This window comes from Ascidia mentula, chromosome 8, assembly GCF_947561715.1.
Source record: "Ascidia mentula chromosome 8, kaAscMent1.1, whole genome shotgun sequence".
Lineage (NCBI taxonomy): Eukaryota > Metazoa > Chordata > Ascidiacea > Phlebobranchia > Ascidiidae > Ascidia > Ascidia mentula.
In genome coordinates, this window is record NC_138573.1 from 811,002 (window position 1) to 832,190 (window position 21,189).

The 21,189-nt window shown below is 40.5% G+C and overlaps 3 protein-coding genes across 3 annotated transcripts; 2 read left to right on the top strand and 1 right to left on the bottom strand.

The window, feature by feature from the left end:
• Nucleotides 1–417: 417 nt before the first annotated feature.
• LOC145911040 (baculoviral IAP repeat-containing protein 8-like) lies at nt 418–3,498 on the top strand. Its single transcript, XM_082998274.1, has 6 exons — nt 418–584; nt 904–1,003; nt 1,558–1,695; nt 1,902–2,024; nt 2,239–2,420; nt 2,728–3,498. The coding sequence occupies exons 1-6, from the start codon at nt 443–445 to the stop codon at nt 2,925–2,927; spliced, it is 885 nt and encodes a 294-aa protein (XP_082854400.1). The 5' UTR covers nt 418–442; the 3' UTR covers nt 2,928–3,498.
• Nucleotides 3,499–4,030: 532 nt separating this feature from the next.
• Nucleotides 4,031–7,896, bottom strand: LOC145911756 (uncharacterized). The gene is made up of 6 exons (XM_082999184.1): nt 7,025–7,896; nt 6,621–6,809; nt 5,191–5,353; nt 4,695–4,889; nt 4,346–4,468; nt 4,031–4,150 (listed from the first exon to the last, which is right to left on the bottom strand). Exons 1-6 carry the CDS (start codon nt 7,894–7,896, stop codon nt 4,031–4,033), a joined length of 1,662 nt encoding a protein of 553 aa, XP_082855310.1.
• A 3,380-nt stretch (nt 7,897–11,276) lies between these two features.
• Nucleotides 11,277–16,162, top strand: LOC145911801 (uromodulin-like). The gene is made up of 9 exons (XM_082999239.1): nt 11,277–11,434; nt 11,787–11,968; nt 12,409–12,545; nt 13,000–13,099; nt 13,294–13,439; nt 14,248–14,425; nt 14,680–14,866; nt 15,161–15,328; nt 15,588–16,162. The coding sequence occupies exons 1-9, from the start codon at nt 11,365–11,367 to the stop codon at nt 15,659–15,661; spliced, it is 1,242 nt and encodes a 413-aa protein (XP_082855365.1). The 5' UTR covers nt 11,277–11,364; the 3' UTR covers nt 15,662–16,162.
• The last annotated feature ends 5,027 nt before the right edge of the window (nt 16,163–21,189 follow it).

The following is a 21,189-nucleotide window of genomic DNA, read 5'->3' on the forward strand; positions in this document are numbered from 1 at the left end:
TCATCATATCTGTGTGAAAGTCACCAATCATCACGATGTAAGAACAATTTGATGACGAACGAACTCATTTCAATGGCTTTGTATTATTTAAACTAAAAGGCATTTATCCCTTCGGCTTTCCCTCCTAAAAAAAGTACCTGGTGTTTCCCCGTTCACCGCGCGGTGCTTTTCACAGAGGGGAAAAGAAGTAACGCGAACGTGCTTCGACCTGATTGGCTGAGAGCTGAAAAACGACCGGTTTATTTTGTTCTGTTCGTTTAGTACTAGTTTGCAGGATCTAAATAAGGACGCAGTTGCAACAATGTGCCAGTTACTTTGATTTAGGTTTATAAAATTGAACATATCGTTTCTTGTATTGATAAATCGTTTGTAAAGTATTGCGATTATCGTTTAATTTGTAATTTGGACTCCAGGTATTCTTATAACTAAGAGATCGTGTGCAATGTATTCTGTGCAAAATGCATTACATCCAGACAAATGCAGTCTGCATGTGAGGCTTGCAACTTTCTACAACCAGCAGTGGCCAGGTCATCGGATGAGAGCAACAACTCAGCAATTTGCCGAAGCTGGTTTATTTTATCTCGGTAAGTGAAATGAACCGAGAAATAAATTGAGTAAAAGCACGTTTTTTTGTAATAATGCAATGTCACTTCGGTGGTAGGACTTGTTTGTAACAAAAATATTAATTGATATCAATAGTGCCAATTACGATAAGTGAACAACCGACGATGTATATGTTCCGACATGTTAGGTGTAATCAGTTCAGTTTGATGTATTTCAGTGTCGGTCTTGCCAACTAATATTATTTGGTTTATGGTAACGTGCGTATTACTTTATTAGGTGTTAAACCTTGACACGTTAGTTGTAAACTACACGGGTTCAGAATAGCTCTGTTAATTTCAGGTGTGTCTGACAAGGTAAAATGCTGGTATTGCAACGGGGGTCTTTGCAACTGGGATGAGGACGACGACCCCTGGTTTGAACACGCAAAATATTTTCCTCAGTAAGTTACAACTTATTAAAAACAAAACAAATGCATGAAGTGTTTCAGTTTTACCCTAAATGTTATGTTAAATCAACCCGTAACTGTTACTTATTGAAAGGTAACGCATTGTTACCAATTTATCTTTTATTTTCTCCGTAACGAACTGGGCCGCCCCCAAAAAGAATACCCAGCGTCAGATGGCGTTCAAGGGTTTTTACGTCAAGTTAGCGGAACCAAGTATAATACACAACCTACCGACACGTAACTTCCCTTTTGCGAAGAGTCAACACTAAACTCGTAATATTGTGTATTATGCCGCGTTAGCTGTGATTTACTGGGGTTATACCGGGGTTTCCATCAATAATGTTCCGCTGACGTCAAAAAAAGTCTTATTTTTTTGTGTGTTTTTGCTGTATTTCCTAAACACACTTAATCCATATCAACGGCAATTTAGAAAGCCTTTGATAAGGTCACGGGGTCACCAGAAAATGATGGCTTCTTAAGTGAACTATTTTTTTTACATATAACAGCAGGTATTGTTTCACCTCTAAACAGTTTCCCCATGCATTTAGTTGTGAGTTTCTTCGTCACAACCGCCCACCAAGTTACGTGGACGATGTGATCTCAACGCATTACGGAGATAGAAATTCAACAATGAGAGCCCACGTTAACACTACAGTGAACATTATTCGGCCGGGCAACAACATCAGGTGTGTATTTTGTGTTAAAATATATGAAACACTTCTTCAAATGAGTAAAATTACCCAGCATTTCCTATCTAAGTTGCGTTTCCCAATTTCTTATCAATAAAAAAAGTCTTACGACTTTCTGGGGACGTTTACAATTGCGAAATAATTTGATCGTTCTAAACGGGTTGAATAGAATAAGTATATTTGATTCCTTTTTTGTGTTCCAGGCTTCAACAAACAACAGATAACATCCAAATGCAAGTAAACGACTTTTTGTCTGAAATCCAAGGTGCATCTTCCAACAGGGCCACAAGATTTGCGAATTCCTTCGTAAGATCTGCTGTGGAAAGGTTGGCTTCAAATAAGTTCTTTTGTTATCTCCTATACACGTGTTGTCAAAGTGAACGGATATTTGGACAAGTAAAATGTGCAAAGGCCATTATAATAGAACTGATCTTCTGGAAAAAAAAACGTAGTTGATTTCTCTGAATATTTCTGCTTGGCTTATCAGCTATGCAATGTAACGGTTCGACTTTTCACGAAAAATACAATTTTGAATAATAGAGAATTCCAACAAGGCAACGAGGTTCCAATCGAATTGGAAAACATCCTGAACTCTCTGATTAACCTCCGACCAAATGAGGAACGTCCGAGTCGCGACTCTTCGGCGAGCGGTGGTTTGACCAGTAATAACAGTAGTGTTGGCAGCAGCAGCAACAGCAGTGGAAACAACGAAGAAAGTGAAAGTGAGAACGAGAAACGAATTTTGAGTGTTGACACTAAAGCTTATTCATAGAAGCCACAAGCAATACTCTCTATGTAAAGCCACAATTTTGTTACTTTCAGCTTGAAATATTTTGTAAGCGTTATTAAAATATTTATGGATTTGTTTGTTTAATTTATAAATGTTTGTTTTAGACGTAGGCAAATGTACTTTTTTACAGACTGTACTTCTCACATTCTGCATTCACACAAGTTTTAAAAGATGAAACAGGCACAAAATAAAAGGATTTTAGCTCCCTGTACAAAATTTCACTCTCGGTTTTGCCATAGGTTTGCCTGAATCCATGGTTTCCGAGCTTGAACGTTTGAGAGAAGATCGTCTGTGTAAGAGATGCAGACGACAACCGGCTTCGATGGTCTTCATCCCGTGCGGTCACATCCATTCTTGCACCGAGTGCGTTTACTCCTACGAAGATTGTCCCGTCTGTAGTTCACATGTCTCTGAAAGAATCAGAGCCTATAATGCTTAACATATTTACACTGGGCCTTCTTGTTGTTCACTTGTATTCACGTAAGCTCACGGGGATATTGTAGCCAGATTGAAAACATGCATTTTTTGCTATAGTTCCGAGCGACTAAACTCCAAGTTTTGGTTAATCAAATTCTTCGACAAAATATTCTTTCTTCTTCGCCTAATTTTACATCTGTAACTTCATTGTTATTCATATTCGTTTGTTGAAATGCATTGCAAAGTATTTCCATTTTATATTTTTGAATAAAGTCGCCGAAGTCGTTCAGACCATGTTTAAATTGGCATCAACCGATTGCAATGCTGCTGTATCCTTATTAGGTGTGTCGTATAGTGTACACAATATTATTACATTGTTTACAAATCGTTTTGGCCGTTTTACTATTTTCTTAAAAAGTTTGGCTGTGCCTGCACAAAATTACCTTGCCCGTGTTTCACAAATTACCTTCCAAATTTGTATTCTGCCAAATAAGTATGTTGGGTTTGTCAATTTTCAAAATATTTACATGCGTTGTGTCGTCAGCTTGTAATGTTTTTTTTGCGTGTTTACATGAGTACAACCCTTGAATGTACATCCATCTTGTTCTGTACTGAAACTTAGACGGATCTATCAGATGTGGGTTTTATAAGCAATAAAGTTTTTATTGTAGCTTGCACGGCTATCTAAAGTTATTCTGCAGGGAATATATATATTTAAAGTTTTGGCCCTAGAAGATTAACTTTCTTTGCGCAATTCCTTTAACCTACCGGGCGTTAACATGTATTTATTATATATATTCTCGGAAGTAGTAGCTTGGATGATTGTGCAATAATCTAAGCCAGTCCTAGTAATCACTTTTAACCTGACAAACAAACTTTTTGATTCACTGCAACACGTTTCCTACTTGGTTTTATTAGGAAACCACATGTCCGTAGCGCACGGACGCTCAGTAATTTGCATAGGCAAGCATAAGCATCGGGAGGTAAATAATAAAAAAACAACACGCACAACAACATGAGAAGCCTGAGAGAGAAACGACGTTGAATCTCCAGCAATGAATTGCACGGAAGTCAGAGTAAATCTTTGCTCTCAGTCTTGGAACTAAAAAAGGAGGAAATTGGATCTCAGAACTTCTTCCCGGAGATCCAGGGATGTTGCATGATGTCAACAACTGAAGGTCGAGACTCCGGGCGGAAGGAGAGCATCCACGTGATGAGGTGTTTCGCTTCGTTGCTCACGGAACCCTGAGGTAAGAAAATGTTTAGAAAAAATGCAAATTTGTTTCGCAATGAACAGGACAAACGCCAAGAGAAGTGAAAATATCACCAAACTTTGTCTAAGGCCACGACACCCGTATTTTATATTGGAGAAACATTTTAGCAAAGCTTTGAAGTTAAACTACCAACGATCATCGAAATGGGTCAAAAATATTTAGTTACCTTAAAATCGAATTTTCCTTGCGCAATTTTCGTCTTTGACTTAAAGGGGATTTCCCCACAAAGCATGTCGTAAAGTAAAACGCCGAGACTCCATACCGCCGCCGTGCGGGCGTTGTAGTAGTGCTGTAAAACAAATATTTGTTTTATATCTGGGGAAATAAGGTTTTTCATGGACAGCGGCAAGCCGTGTTCAAATCAAGTACAAGTTAAGCCGGACAGCGCAACCAACTAAAATTTTCATGGATGTAAACTATCTGGCATTGTAACATTAACCATGAAAGTTTTATTCTAACATTGAACAAAATATCTTCGCAGGAAACCATGCAGAATTCCATCAAACATATTTTACCTCATTGAACCACTCTGGGGGGTAAAATTCGGGGGTTCCCGAAAAATCACGGTAGGGGTGTTCGTGGATGAGAGTTCCACATCCGAAGTCGATCAACTTCGCTTCTCCAGTATCGCGATTCAACACGATATTTTCGTCTTTAATATCGCGATGTACGACACCACGTGAGTGGATGTGATAGACAGCGGTCAGGATCTGTAAGGTTTAAAATAAAGCTCACAATTTTGGAAGTTTTTATTTTATTAAGGTTTGTCACCGACGACATTCGCAGGTGTTTTGTTGATTTAATAGAAAGTAGATTTTGATATTTAGAAAATGTTGATTGGGTTTGGAGGCTGTGGACAACTATACGTTGGTATATTGCTCATATATATGTAGACAGTTTAAAAACGATGATCCAGATGAGAGTCTTTCTCGTATAAAATTTCAACAATCGAATGATACAAAACGGAACGTAAGCACTTTCTTCATTCGCAGTCAAGACTTGATTTCTTACCTGTCTGAATATCATGCAAGCCTCCCTCTCGTTCATCCTCCCAACCTCACGAATGTAATCGAACAAATCGACCGAACTTGAAGGTCGCTCCAGGATCAGTATGAAGGAATCGAGACACTCGTACCAGTCAAGCAAGCGGATTATACCTTGGTGACCATTCACTCTGTGTGATAAACCCATAGTAAGTTAATGAGAAATTGATTGTTGTGGGATTGTTTGGAATAAGTCACTGTAACGTCAAAATGTTGGTTTTGTTGACTAGCAATAAAATGTTTTTACTTCATGAAATCTACCTAACCAGCAGCACTTTTTGTTGACTAAGTAGCGGAATTTCAGGTAATGGTTATGGTGTAATGCTGGGTATTTCTCGTTGTATAAGTTTTTGAAGTTTAGGGCACCATAAAGTTGGAGGAAATTAATTAAAATCGATATTAGAGGAAGTTTATGACGTTTTGCTTCGGTTATCAACGTACAAATTTCCCCTGTGCTTGGAAAACATTTTGTGAACTTGTAATTATTTGGGAAAATCCCATTCAACCACTAAAGTGGCCACGTCGGCACAAATAAGGAAATTCAGTGGGGAAATTTAGAATAAATGTCTTATTTGTTCTGTCTGTACATTTGCATATACATTTTGACGAACAACTGTGGGCCTTATTTTTACGAAAATCGACGCAGAAAACATTTAAAACAGCGAACTAAATGTTACGACGAGTTCTTGAAAGTCACTCGTTTAAAAGTCAATAATCTTCTCTTCGGAAAACGAGGTTTTACAACTTTGAAACGAGGCGGGGATTGTGTGTTGCTCTTGCAAGGGGGAAAATCCAGCAAGGGCGCAGGACCATAAATGACGCGGATTCGTTCACCCGCTGCCAACCGTATCACCCAACAGAAGGCCGCGAGCGTTAATAATCTGGCGAGCTGTAAATCTAAACCAGCACTACTTCTGTTTGCACTCGCGCGAACCGCTGGATTGAGCAATTAGAATAATCGAAATTGCGCGCGAGCTCGACTTCTAAACGCGATGCTGTAACAATAGAAACTCTCCGACCACGTGTCCATGAGCGCATTACGCCCATCCGCCGAATCTCCCCCCACTGCACGACAACGATAATAGCCCGCCTATTGTCCACTTCCATGCAACTAAACCCGGTGAAAAACCCAATTGTCGACGCGATTTATGTCCATACACCTGGGACACGATGCCTTTCAAAACGCGATCATCCATTATCCAGGTTAAGCGAACAAAGCGGTTTTGAAAACCGGGACTGAAACCGGGTGCGTCCGCTATTTTAGCTTCAAAACAGGTTTAAACCCTTGTGCATTAGCAATGCATCAACTTTTTCCAGGCCAACGTCTATTCATTTGCTTTGGGACATTTTGGGTGCATTTATGATTGTGGAAAATGATAAAAAGGTTTCGCAACTTACCGGATCATAAGCGCGATCTCCTGGGGTACTGTCCTGCCGTGGATTCTTTCCCATCTTTTCACTTTCTCCCTCATGATACGTTTGATTGCAACCGGATGGTTGTCGATAGTTCGTGTACCAGCGTACACCATCCCACCTCCACCAACTCCGATCACCCCAGACACATCGTAAGTCTCCAGGAAGCTTTTCCTGTGAAACATTTCTCGTCGTTTACAATTTGTTCAGTGCTGCATCGCAGGAAGTTTAAAATGGAACTTACGTTCAAAAGAATCGTAAAATCGTTTTATATAAATAAGCTTCAATAGAACAATGTACAGCTTCATTATAACTGAGCGCTTTTGTAGAAAATATTATTGATAGCTCCAAGTCAACGTGCATCTTCCAAATAGATAAATCAAACCTACTTTGCATTCAATTCCACAGTTGAATCCTTCGTCTGTTGAGATGGAACCGCAGCTTGCTTTGCTGCAGGACCAACAGCGACACCTTGCGACCGACAGGTGTGGTTTTTAAGCGTGATTTCTGCCCTGGACTTTACGGGTTTTTTCGTCTTGTTTTTCAGTAACTCAATTACTTTCTCACATTTCGGTGGGACCTGAGGCTTGGACTTAAGAGATCCAGGTTTGGTCAACGAATTCGATTTTGTTGTGTCGTCATAGGGGCGAGCAGTCGGGGCGACGTTGTTGTTTTTCCAGTTTAAGAACATATTTTTCTGTATCGAGGTCGAGTTATGGACGCTCGCCGGGGAAGTATCCGCGGCGGCCGGGCGGTGGTATCTCGTGCTTGGCCGGTGCTGGTTTATTATTGGACCCACTGTGGGACTTTCCGCCCTCAAATGTGCGTTTGAATGCAACTGGGCCATCAGGAGGTCGTGGTTCGGCAACGAGTAGAAGGAAGTTGGGGAAGAGTTCCCGCTGCTTGACGACGAACTGTTGTGAGCAGAGAAGATGGAAGGAGGAGCTGAGGATGGGGATCCACATTGTGGACGTCCAGCGCGAGTCCGACGATCGTGGTTGGCGGCTGTGTCAGATTTTTTGTTTCTCGCACGGTCGTTGGCAAGGTGCACGGCCAGGTCCTCAGTTCCTATGACCGTGTACTTGGCGTTCGTTCCGTGAAGAGTTTGACTCTGTTGGTGAAAAGCTCCCTCGCTTCCCGATGAACTGCTCGATTCCATTCTGATCAGCTCAACTTGGGTGTTCAAGCCAACCAGGTGGCCTGTAGCGATATGGGATGCCAGTATTCCCTGGGCGGGCGAAGGTGCGATAGTGCAGTACATTATGCCTAACCAGGTCCTCTGAAGAACAAAATTGCAGTGTTAAGTACTTGCTGCCTATAGTTGAAAGCATAGAAGTAGTGTTTAAAGCATAGTGTGATTATAAGAAATGTATATTGATATTTCTATATCATTTTAATAAAGGATCAATAGATGATAATGCTAAGATAATGAATATTATCTTGATACGAATTTGCGTACAATCTGCTTGCCTGACATTCACTATCGAAGTTAATATATTATGTAATAAAAAGAAAAGCCGCCTGCAGTTTCTTGTTGTTTTACATGCTTCTACAATTGCTGACATGCCGCTGCACGCTGTTAATAGTTGTAAGTTACATGCTGTGCTAAAACACAACACAAGTTCTACAAACTTTCACATAAACACAAACAAGGAATCTGGTATAAACTATTTTGACGCTTGCTCAATATCTTTGCCTACCTAAACACTTGTTGTCATGCGCAGCCTTAACGAGGCTGAAGAGTTTTGCGAACTGGCTTCAGGCCGAGCCGAATGCGTAAATCTTTGCAGCGCTATAGATCTACGGCAATGTGACCAATTAATGACTGCGTCGTTACTTTCGCTCTCGCATTGCCTCCCCATCTCCGAACTCCGCAACTGAAACTGTCCTACGACCAGAGTGTGGTTGTCACATCTGCCTACGTGAGAAGTAAAACTCGCCTTTACGAGACTTCGCTTCATGGCGGTCAATAAAGCGAGTCCGTCGCCAGGTCGTCAGCTGGACCCCAATTAAGACATTTTCGTAAACAACGCCACAGATATCAGAACACACAGGGCTTCGGTTTCCCAATAACTAATAGCCACCATCCTACGCAAAGCGCCCCCCAATTACCAAGTTAAAACGTCAACTTCTCCATACACGACCAAAATTAATAACCGTGTCTAGAAATTACGGCGTTACGTAATATCCACGTAGCCCATTGCCGGCCTCAGTGACGTAGAATGATTTGTTGGCTTGTTTACTGGAAAGCAATTACACGTAAACATCGCGGCGAATGGCTTGCTGCTTTACGCGTGTTGTAAGTAGGAAGTATGCGTTGTTTGCGTTGCGAAACATTTACAAATGTTGTAATGAAACAGTTATTGGACTCTAATTTTGACACGCCGGCCACTACAATCGTGAAACATCCTCTACCTCAAAAACTGGTAATTGTAACTGACTTTTAAAAGAAACAGTTTTCCCCAAATTACTTTAATCGTTGGTTATACTTTGTGGCGACTTTTGTATGAAGGACCAGTTTTTCCTACAAGACTTTTAAGTTGAAAAGCAAAGAAAACTAAACTGAGGTAATTTTTTTACAGCTGAACTGTCAACGTAGAATCCTGTTTGAAATAACAAAGGGCGATAATCTTGCTCCTTCGTAATCGTCAACTCAGTTCATATTCTATTGACATCTAGGCTTAGTGCTGAGCTGCTTGTTGCAAAACCTTTCCTTATGGTTTTAAAATAGCATTTTGCACGGTCGATTCCTTCCCGAACAACAGGATATCGCGTAAGAAGATTACCGAAGTGCTTCATGTGGCGAGAAGATATTGGAGGGCATTTCCGCGTTTTTAATGCGCTTAAAACGCCGAGAAGCAATCGACGACTGTCTTCCCTGCCATCTTGTCTATGTTTGAAGTAACTACCACTAATACCTCCGCACTCTCCGTTAGCTGGACGCATTCTAACGGTCGCATGCACAAAACTTCTCCCACAGTTTAGAACTGGGTCCGCCTTTTTTTCGGGCCTCGCGCTCGTTCCGTCTTCTGACGACCCGGCGTCCCACCAACAATAGAGTGTGACATTCACTCTGTTTGCGATCGCTGCCGTCGTCCAACCGCTCCTTGCAAGCCCGCAATTATCGACGAATGTGTGCCTTGCCGATCAGTCGGGCGCTATATAGGTTGAAAAGATAAAGCACTTTATCACTTTCCACCTTGGCCTTGCGACTTTTTAATCAGAACCCCCGCGAAGGTCGCTATCAGACGTAAGACGCACCAATACAAGAGTGTTATCTCTTGCTATGATATGGCACGACCAGTGCAAACGACACGTCTGCGTGTTCAAAACAACATTGGTGCAATATTCCACGCAAAACAACATGCATTCGCACCAAAGAGAGTATTTGTTGCAAATGAATTAATTTATGTAGCCTACGTTTAAATTGTGACAAGCAAACTTTTGGAAATGGAATCTCTATGGCTATTTTAGGAAACCAACCAGTAATTCTGATCCATTCAAACAACTCTGATCCATGTTTACGTATAGGGATTTTTTATTTCAAACCAAGTGGCAACATTTACGGCAGGTTATAAGTCAAGTCTATTACCTCTAGGAGTTACCGTATAAAAATCCTAGGAACATTCACCAAATTTAAACTATTCCCTATCACTGCCCATCACAAACCTGAACAATTTACTACTTCAAAACACACATCCGACGTCCACGTATAAAGCCATGTTAAATAGCATCCACATCAGCTTTTAGTTGGCGCTGCGTTTTCGACGACGAATAGAAAGCGTTCCGCTGTGAAACTGGTTGAACCATTACTGAGGCGTATTCTAAATCCTCATTGCGTGGCGTCCATCGCTGCTCATACAAGCTCACCGCGTGACCATAGCGAAGGCGATTGCAATTCAGTATTTCTGTTTGTTTTACTCCTCGTAGTCATCGTGAACCCAGTGGGCTTACGGATTTGGGCCAAACGATCGATACTTATTATCAATCCTCCTCATGCAGACACGAACACCGATATTTTCTGCGCATATGTACAAGGCAACAAGTTCGCTCCCATTGGTTTTATAAAGAGAGGGCATGCTTTTGTTTGGGAAAAGATATGTTTGTTGCCGATGTTCGTGGTTTATTGATTTATGAACTTAATTAGGTCCAACGGGAATGGAGTCGTACCAGCAAATGTCAATACCTGATGTAAATCTGTCAGATCACTTAATTTTACTGCCAGAACCGGACGTTTCTAATGGATTGGGTAACCTTATTCTGCTGTGTCTGATTAAGTGCATACACTTTATATGTACTACATATGAAACTAATGTGTCCTCTCATTTTACCTGAAGGATCGAAGATATTTTAAAACAGCGAGCATTTTTCAAAAATTGTGAGTATGAAGCCTAACTGGCTTTGAGATTATAGTTTCAAACCGTCCTAAAAGAAAATACATTGAGTGTATTACACTGTGCACTGTGCGCCACCACGTGTCTAGTCCACCAGCTGAGGGCCGTAAAAGCGTCAGAAGTCAAAGTTTTCGCCTTATGACGTCAGCATGTGACGCACGTAATATCGCCGGGGGCTCAGTGAGAGCAAGTTGAACTGCCTCGGATTGTCGTAAAGTTGTGTCTGCGTGTTGATTTCGGTGCTTTGTGCATGAAACGTCACACACTGCAGGGGAATGTAACCAAAAATAAATGAGTAATGACGTGAGAGGGGTAGAAAGGATTTAACTTTCGTAATGTTTCGGCTTAATGGATGTTTGTTCGTAGCCACTTTCATCTTTGTATGTGCTTCAGGCTCAAAATCAGGTAGGTCGCAGCTTAGACATGTGTACATATGTTTAATATCAAAGCTGTGTCAGTATTTGAACTTTGTTGAACGTAAACTGACTAAACAAGTTCAGCATATGTCCTGTGAGGTGTACCAGCTACAAGCGATAAGCTAAGATCACAACACCACGTGTGTCAAGACACTCGTTTGTATTTATTGCTGCGTTGCTGGTCGATGTCAATGCATTGTTTACCTTGCAATAGCAGGCATTCAAATAAACTTGTTTGTGTAGGTGATGTACATATAATGACGAGTTATAACTTGGCGCACAAAACTTGTGTTTTTACAAAACATCAATTAACCTCCACTAACATGAATACTTCTTTACAGGTTTCGTCACTTCCTGTTCGAGGGAAACGGTTTACGTGAGATGGGAGTTGGACTCAAAACATTTTCCACACAGAATCAGATTCCGCCATGATATCGGATGCAGAGCTCAAGCTAAGTCTGACCGGAAGGCTGAGTTCAAGATAGACTTGCTCAACTTGCGTTTATGTGGGGGGAGTTTAAAGGTAACGACACCATAGAATGTGAACCTAATGATACCAAATTAATTTTAAAAAAGTTTGATTTGTTACTGGTTACAACAAAGACTATCCAAATACTTAATGACGTCATAAATTTCGCGTTGGTCGTAAAACACCATCGCACGTCTTTATTTCTGTGCTCAATTCGCCAATGTTCCGTGAGATCTAATTTTTGAGCATAAATGCACGATTTCTTGCGTGTATTTCTAAATATTTGAAAACAAGTTTTCGGTCCTACTCATCGCTAGTTGGTCGTTAATTGATTTCTCATAAAAAAGTTTAATTGAAACATAAACATTTCCTTCCTTTTTATCAATTATTTAGGTTAGATTTTAACGGTAATATGTGCTGTTTTCGGCGAATATTGATCAGAAGAAATAAAAGTTTCTCGCAGGTTTGGCCAAACTAACACCTGTTACATTTAGAGAAGCGGAAAGTTCGCCTCCTACCGGAACGAAATCGTGTACTTGGGTATCCACGAGGGTGCGCCATTGAGTCTTTACAACGTCACGTGTCTGTTTGACGGACGAAGATCGATTCCAACACTGCTCAATAACCACAGGTGCGTTTTATGACAGTAATCCGTCTCTCTCTGTAACCGGCAGTAAATTTGTAAACTGAGACAGGGACACGCTTCGGTCTAAAACTCCCGGATGTGAAAGGTCAAACTTGTAGGTCACTGTGTTGTGTTTGTTTCTACTGCGGGATTACAGTTTCAGCTCGCTTTCGGTCGATTATTCTGCAAACAAACCTACTTGTTTACAAACACCAAGGCGATGATACAGCCAGGATCGGTTCTTGATAAAGATGTTGGGCCTAAAATTCTCTTAAAAACAAAAACGATACCTAAACAGTAAAAAAAATCGGAAGCACAATTGGAACGACTTTGTCTAATTGGTTAATTATTGCCAGGGATCGACACTGGATATCGTATATTTTAAATTAATAAAATAAAAAACACGTAAACCTTATCGTGAAACTGACTCGTGTTGATTAATAAAAGTTTGCGTTTACAGAAAAGTCGTTGAAGGTTTTGGAAAGGTTGAAATTAATCTTTACCGAAGTCCAAAGTTTTCTCCCGCAAATTCACTTCAAGATTTGATTTTGTTAACTTCGGTGAGAATAAGAACTTAAGTGCAATATAGTTGTATCGTTAATATGTCAATTACAAAGTTTCAAAACTCCAGAATTAAAAAAAAAACATATCTGCTCTTTTTCATCAAAATAATACCAGCTAAAAAACTATAGATTTTCGGTTCAGATTTTGGGTTTTTACAAACTTTTTCCAACTTTTTCTTTCCGTCCTTTAGGTCGGACAATTTCTTCACGTGGAAATAAAAAGCACACTCTTTGGTTTCCTTGGCAACGAAGCAAGCTTTTTGGTTGAAAGATGCGTAGCAACGTACGACCCTGACGTCACGAGGGAAAATACCCTGCACGGTTTAATAGACAACGGGTAAGTTTAGAGGTTTGGAATTGTTTTAGACCAATGGTTCTTAAGTGGTTGGAATAGGGTTGTAGGTGGATAATTAGTTGTCACCGAAAGATACAATAAAGTTCTGTATTCCCTGTATGACGTTTTTTTGCAATTCAGTGTAAAAGCTGACACGACAGTTGGCAAATCCTGATTGTAATTGTCTACCACTGTTTAATTATTAACTTATAGGTCAAAAAGTTACTTTAAAATTTAAATATTAGCGGGAAATATAGATTCAGTCTAAACTGAAAGTAGGAAATAAGAGAAAATAGGTTAAGAACCACTGTTTTAGACACTTTACTTGAATCAGCTAAGCAAGAATGCCCAAAGAATAAATGCAACAATCGCCAGAAACTTTAATACTTTATAAATTACCTGGCACAAAAAGGCGAACACATCTTTAACACAAGAACTGAAGAAAATTATTCCTCATTAACAACTGGTTTCCATTGGAACGTGATGCACTAAACATTTGTGTAAGCTTGAAATATGGTGACCAAAAATGCCTGCAGGATTACCAGCAACTGAAGTATTTGCAAGGCGTGTGACAGTTACTGTAAATTTTCCGGTGTAACTTGGGCATATTTGTCTTGTGCCTTGTAGATGACAAACGCAAACTTGAGGTTATTGACTTTTTGCTCCTCCAGCGGATGTTGCCAATGCATACACGCGCCCTTATGACGTATAGGTCAATATTGAAAGTAATTTTAAATAGACTTAAACACGAACAATAGATGGGAATGTGCTGATGAAGTGTGTTTTCAAAGTCAACACGGTTTCTTTGCAGCTGCCCTTCAGCAAATGACTCCACGGTTGCGGTGGAAATGGATACGGAAAATTCGCTGTTCCGATTCAGATTCCAAATGTTTAATTGGTTGAACGCAACAATGCAAAGAATATACTTGTTTTGTGACGTCACGTTATGTAAAGATGGTGCAACTTTCTGCAACGTCACCAGAACTCAGGTTCGTAACTTCACACATTTTGAAGAAAGTCTCATTAAGTTTTTTACCACGCTCGGGTACGAAAACCGTATTTCTGTGTTTATTTATTTAAAAAAGGCTCAATCTCGACATTTTCCCGTTTCTTATGCTTATGGAGATTACGGGTGGACGTTGTACGGACGTATTGACCCACTTACTACTTACACTTTCCCACACAATCGCCTCATTTAAACTGAGAAACTTTTGCGAGAATCTAATGTCGATACAATTTCTAGTGCACCAGAGGGCGACAAAGCGTAAATCAAAATCCCACCGAACTGACGTCAGAAAAGTTGATTCGTTCCGTGCGTCTCGGCTTCGGGCCAATATTTCCCATCAAACAACCTTTCCATGCTGGAGAAGTGGATTTTGGAAACTCTTCAAATATCGACGATTCCCTAAAGTTCGCAAGAAACAACGAGAGTGAGTGAGAGAACAATTCAATATATTTGTGAACCCTCAATTTGCAAAATGTACCTCCACTTACATCATACTAAATCCAATGGTTTAATCATTAGTTTGTATAAGGCTGATTATATACTATGCCTGAAAAATCAGGTCAAATAAGCCGCTAGCGATCTTTTTGCAACAAACGGTCATTTTATCGTGAGTTCCATTATTAATAAACACTCCAAGAGTCAATTTACCAGTGAATGGTTTTGTAATTGTGGTCACAAAAGGCTGTCAACTGGTTGTTACAAGTTGTGTTTAAAATAGATACAGACTACACTGCTGTGTACGCGTCGGTTGGTGTGGTGTGCGGTGTGATCTTCGTCATGCTGCTCGCCACAATATTTGTGTTGGTTAGAAGAAGTCGATCAGGACGTTACCACACAAATGCACAGAAAAAAGTGGGAAAGCAACAGGGGTTTGACTTTGCAATACGTGAGTTATATTTAAAATGTGGGTCATCGATTGAAGTTACCGCAAAACCCCCTTAATTTTAGGCTATATTCTCCCGACAGTTTACACTCTATTATATACTTACTGATGATCAGAATTAAATGAATAAGCAGATGATCTGTGTTGTTCGGTTTCTTTTTTTTTAAGTAAAACTACAATAAGGCAACCCCTATCTTAATCTGCAACTTTTCTTTTATGATTAATTACCAGTTTGCAAATATTGTTGTGTGTTATTGTGTAGGATCATCCAACGACGCACCAGAAACTGATGACAACACACCAACATCTATTGCGGATTCCGAACCGTCTTCATAAATATCTCGATTAATTAAGAAAAAATTCCCCATAGAAATTATAAATACCCAACATAGAAACAATAAAAGCCTGAAATTGTGACTGTGGACACTGGGTCGTGGCCACCATTAAGTTCTGCAACAAAGTTTATTCTAGAGAACAGGTGACATTTAGACAAGGAAACGGTCTGTGTATAGTGGATATGGGCCAAGGGATGTGATTATTTTACCAGCCGCCAAAAGAGCGTTTGATCCAATCGTGTTTTGTAAACTGACAATTTTGTCCAACAGTGTTGTGGAGGTTGGAAAGGTGTTTGTGGGTGGAATTGACCTTCCTTAACGGGATACGTTTTCCACTCTTTCCCATCGATACCCACAAACTTACACTTGCAGCTGTGTCACCACTGCCTTTAGTCAGGAAGACATTGGTTGAGGTAGTCCAAATATAAATTTATAAACAAAAAGAGATTTTTCTCCATTTTACTTCAGGTTGTTGGTCTCCCACCCGCATATCGTCCTTCTCCCCGTCCCGCTTTTTATTATTGTTATGAAACTTCCTTCCGCGAAAATTAATCTGGATAAGATTTTCCCGCGCTTTATACAATTATTTTTACTTTTGTTTACATTTAAATTTATTGCCTTTCAACCAGTTTTCTACAACTTCTTGTATGACCTGGTCAAAATGTTTTTCAAAAAAATCACAATAACACAACTATGTGAAAAGGAATTTCGCACTCATAACAAAGGGCAAGTTTAAAGCTTGTCTTCAGTATCCGCCATAGAAGCAACGATTTGACACGTCCTCGCGTTCAGACTCCGAAGTTAATCCACAGACAAAGTCATTGAAGTCAATGGACGGCAAATAGACTCCACGTCAGCGAAATGGCACGCGGGGATGGCAAGTAGCGTCGCATTGTGTGCGGTTAAACATTAGAATCGCGACATTCAACCGAGGACTGGAAGGGAGGGGAGCAAAACGGATGCTACGTTTACGAACATCAAAGCTGACGCCACGTAACGATTTAAGGTCATCCTTTGGTCATACCCTTAACATAGCGTAACGTCACAGCGAGCATCGATTGCACAACGATCGGCAATAGCAAGTTTCCAATGGGACGCGCCATCCGTATGGCTAATTTGCATGTTGAACAATTAGCATGGCTCAGACACCAAAATAGATGTCAAATTTCGCATCCACATAATGTGCCTGACAGCATCAGCAACGAATTAACATCTCATACCGCACGAAAACAGCAGCGTGCGAAGGAAACAAACAAATACTTAAAAAAAATTTTTTAACAAAGCTTGGTAGCCAATTTTCTTTTCATTACGTCATGTTTTTAGTTATTCAACGTTATTCTCACATTGATTGGGATCCAGACATCGCGCGTTGCGACTGTGGCGCCAGTGCCTGTGGGGGTTCGGGGTTAATTAAAGTCGCACCTTTCGGGGCTTCAACGTAATTTGTTTCATATTCATTCATAATTACATGCATCAACACATCACATAGCTTCAACAATAACATCAAAGTGGACAGAACTTTTGCTGGTAATTAAATTGCCGTATCGTGCTATGTGAGGTGTTATGAGATCAGGTATTTTGATCATGTAACACAAAATTCAGATCGCCAAAAAGAATGTAGGCTTGGAATTAAACTAAGCTTTTCTTTCCATTAGAGAACATGAAATTTCTTATCATGACAGCCAACTTGTTTGAGCGGCAACAGATTAAGTAAATACATTACAGATCCTTACTTGTATTTGAAAATATACAAATTGTAATTTTTGGTGGACGCGTGGATTTGTTGCAACAATGAGTTGAGTTGACCTAAACGTATTCACAATTTTTTTGTCTCTTGCTTTATTCCTCTGCATTACCACGCGTCGATTTAAACTGTCGCAAAAGAAGTCTCCCCGCAAAGGTATTCGCTAAACCTCCGCAAGATTTCGTCACTTCTGCGTACGACTTCGCTTGAAGTGGTGATTTTAATGCATGTGTTCGTCAGCAATTAATTAAATTACAGAAGCCGGCCGTCACTTGGGCCACAAACGCCGGCTTGAGTGAAAGCAGCAAAACCCAATACGCGCTTTAAAGATAGTATAGGAAACAGTCAGGCTTGAGAGGTGATTGGGAATGACCTTCTGCAGCTTGTTCTTTTTCAAAGGCTTGACTTTGTAGATTGTGATTTTAGTTTAAATTAAATATTCAACCAATTTTAGTTTGCTACAAAACAATTTTTTTGATGTAAAAAAGTTGAAAAATACCAGCAAGGTTGTAGTCAGTACAAAGGTTTGTTAAACTATTTCCGAAAATCATATTTGAGGACGTCATGTCAATCGCTATAACCAAAAAGGAAACGAAATATTTATCCGGAAAACTTAAAACACGTCAAAAACAGAGAAATGTCAATCATATTTATACCACAGTTAATTTGTAGCATTGGAGATTATGAAGCTCAGCAGACATTTTTCTTGGTACGACCTGGCCACAAAGTGCTTAAAGTACAAGTAGATCGATTCGACCTCCACGACCACAACAAGACAGAACTCTTTGCTTTTTGAACTAAACATGCATTGTGTGTTGCCGATTGACGTGGATTATGCGCTGCAAATGACTTCGTCTCAAATGACACATTTTTGTGCGCGAACCAAAGTATTTATTGTCTGTTTAAACTTTAGTTTGTTAAAGATGGAAGAAACTAGTGCCGTAGAGATTTGTGTAAGGTAGAAAAAGCTGGGTTAGTTCGGCTTTGTGAGAAAACGTAGATAAAGTCAAACGTGACCAAGCTGAGTAAACAGTATTTGTCTATTTATAGAAAGCAGTCTACTAGTGGTTAACGGTTTGATTTCGCGCCGAAACTACACACAAGCATTTTTGGTTGCAAGTGTTTGTTGTGGGAACAACCAGAGAAGGCTGTAGTGTGATCCTGATATGTTGAATGTCTGAAAGTAGAATTTAGCAAAACTCAACTCCACAGAAATCTTGGGTAAGAAGCAAATTGTCAGGTTTTGAGATAATGTTTTACAGTAAACCACGAATAACTCGGTTTCGGTTAATCCTGTTTTTTGGTTGAAATCTGACGAAATTCGAGGTACAAATGATTTGTACTCTTACTATTACTAACAAAACGCTTAGAACCACCCGGGCTATTCAATGCGAATATTTACCAATTTCGTTTTGACATCCCGTACACCCATGGGGTAAAACATTACACGCTTACGAAACACCGATCTTGACAATGCAAGGCTTGAACCAAACCTCCCTGTAAAATCCGAAACTTCGCTAATCCGGATCAATTTGACAGTCACATCGAATTCGCATTTCTTCTATTGTTTCTTTACTAATGCTATTTAAAAAAATACAACTTTCGAAATTTTTTGATTGTTCCGCGTAAGTTATGAACGTCAATGCTGCGATAACAACAGAGCGACGCTGGTAATGATGTTATTATCGGTTTCCAAGAGAACAATGATTTCGGAAATATAAATTAAAAAAAAGCGGGGAACCCCAGCCACACAAAAGTCAACACCTTTTTTTGAAAAGTAATCCAGCGGAATTGGACGAAAGTCGTTAAAACTCATCAAGTCATTTCTCCTATTTAACGAGATCATTTTATAAGGGTTTTATCGGTTTCGTTCAGCTACAAAACCCGCAGTAAGAAGGAGGGGTATCAGATGTGGCGACCGTTCATTCACACGAACCACAGGTGAGAAACCTGTCGGCCCACCAACTTTACCAACCACAAACTACATCACGCTTCCCATCAAACGCGTTCTGCTTTAAAAGACGTCAATCGCTTTTCAAAATCGCTCTTTTACCGAAACCCTTTCACACGTTTTCGTCTCCAGAAAAGTAGGTACGACGACAAGATGTTCGAATAAAAGAAAGTTAAATGGCTCGCGTTGTTGATGTGGAATGATTGAGTTAAATAGCGCAGGTTGGCGCGGTGACCGCGTCCGTTGTTTCAGTGTGACGTATGCGATGTATGGATTGTTTTTGCAAGGCACAGATTTTGATTTCTGGGGATATTGATAGGCTGTAGACCGTAGAATGTCCGAGGCGAGTTTGAATAGAGCTGGAAGTTGCGGTATTCGTGCAGGGGGTCTGTCGTACGCATGGTAACGCAATATTTCGGCATTCCTTTTGAGCAATTACGTCTTTGGATCCTTTATTAGTTCCCACAAAACAACTTGTAACATTTCCTAAATGCAACACTGTTCACGGGTAATACATACATCATGTGACGGTGGTAAACAACAAAATTCCAATTAAAACGATTTCTGAAAGCGGTCGCCAACAACCTCAACTGTCAAGCCCACAAATAGAGCTTCCCTTGACTCGTCTGCGCAATAAAGTTTAACCATCTGCAAACATCTTTTGCCTCTTACGTATTTTTGGCTTCACTTTGGTTCGGAAATAGTTGGTCCGGCCGTTAAGTTCACGTTGGCGCCGCTCTCTGCCTCACGGTTTCGCGACGTAGTTGTTAGGTTTGGGTCAGGAATTCTACTTTAACACAATGAATGTTAAATTTAGCTGCAATAAACTGCAAACGACTTGCGTGACGACGTCCCAGTCGCGTAACGTCAGATAACATCGGGCGAATTACGGCGATTCTATTTTTAGAAACTCCATAAGCGACCTCGGCGACAAGGCGGGGCCAAAACTTCCCACAGTACAGCGGGGTCCGGGGCAACGGACAGAGTTTATCCACATACCGCACTTTTACCACCATGCTCACCGACTTATATATATTTTGCTCATATGCGTGCCTAGCCAAACATCGCCGTTTCCTTTCTAGGGTTAGGGAGCGATGAAGCTTTGAAGTCGATCCAACCTCCCTAGTTGGCGACCTTTCAACCAGCGTCAGAAGGTCGCATCGGAAAAAGACACTCCGCACTTTTCGGTTTAAGTGGAATTATGTTTCTAGTGGCGATTAGCTCAAATCGAATCCTTTTTCTTCTGTAGCGCTCGCGGTTTAACCGCATTCAGGCTTTTTAGCGTCGGTTTTTTGGCAAATGATGGATGGTCAAAGCTCGTTAGTCTGTGGTTGTGTTTACGTCAGCTAGTGGACGGGCGGTCGGTTTACACCAAAACAGTCGTGCGGAAAGATATTTTGAAACGCCATAATCGAATTTTTTTCTTGCTCTGATGGTCATGTGGACATATTTTGTGTAACTGGGATAAGTGTGAGATGGCGAACGATTCGAAGTGCAACAGTGAAAGGTTCTACGTTGTCGATATAACCACTGTGCTGCAAGATAGAAGTGATGTTTATGCCACTTGAGGCGAAGAACACAAAGATATGTTAACACGAGATAGAGATTAAAAGCAGAAAAAGAATCACCGGCGTAAGTTTTTACCACTGATGACAAAACTCACCTTCGTTTCGTCGCTTCAGAGAGAGCATGTTGCAATGAACAGGGACCTTGCCGTAGAACACGAACGTGTGTAGAGTGGGTAGACCCTTGCCCGACTTTGTCGTTGCCGCGTTACTTCTTTTGTCGCTGTTCGGCGACGGCCGGCATTGTGTGAGAGAACGCGTCGCGCGCG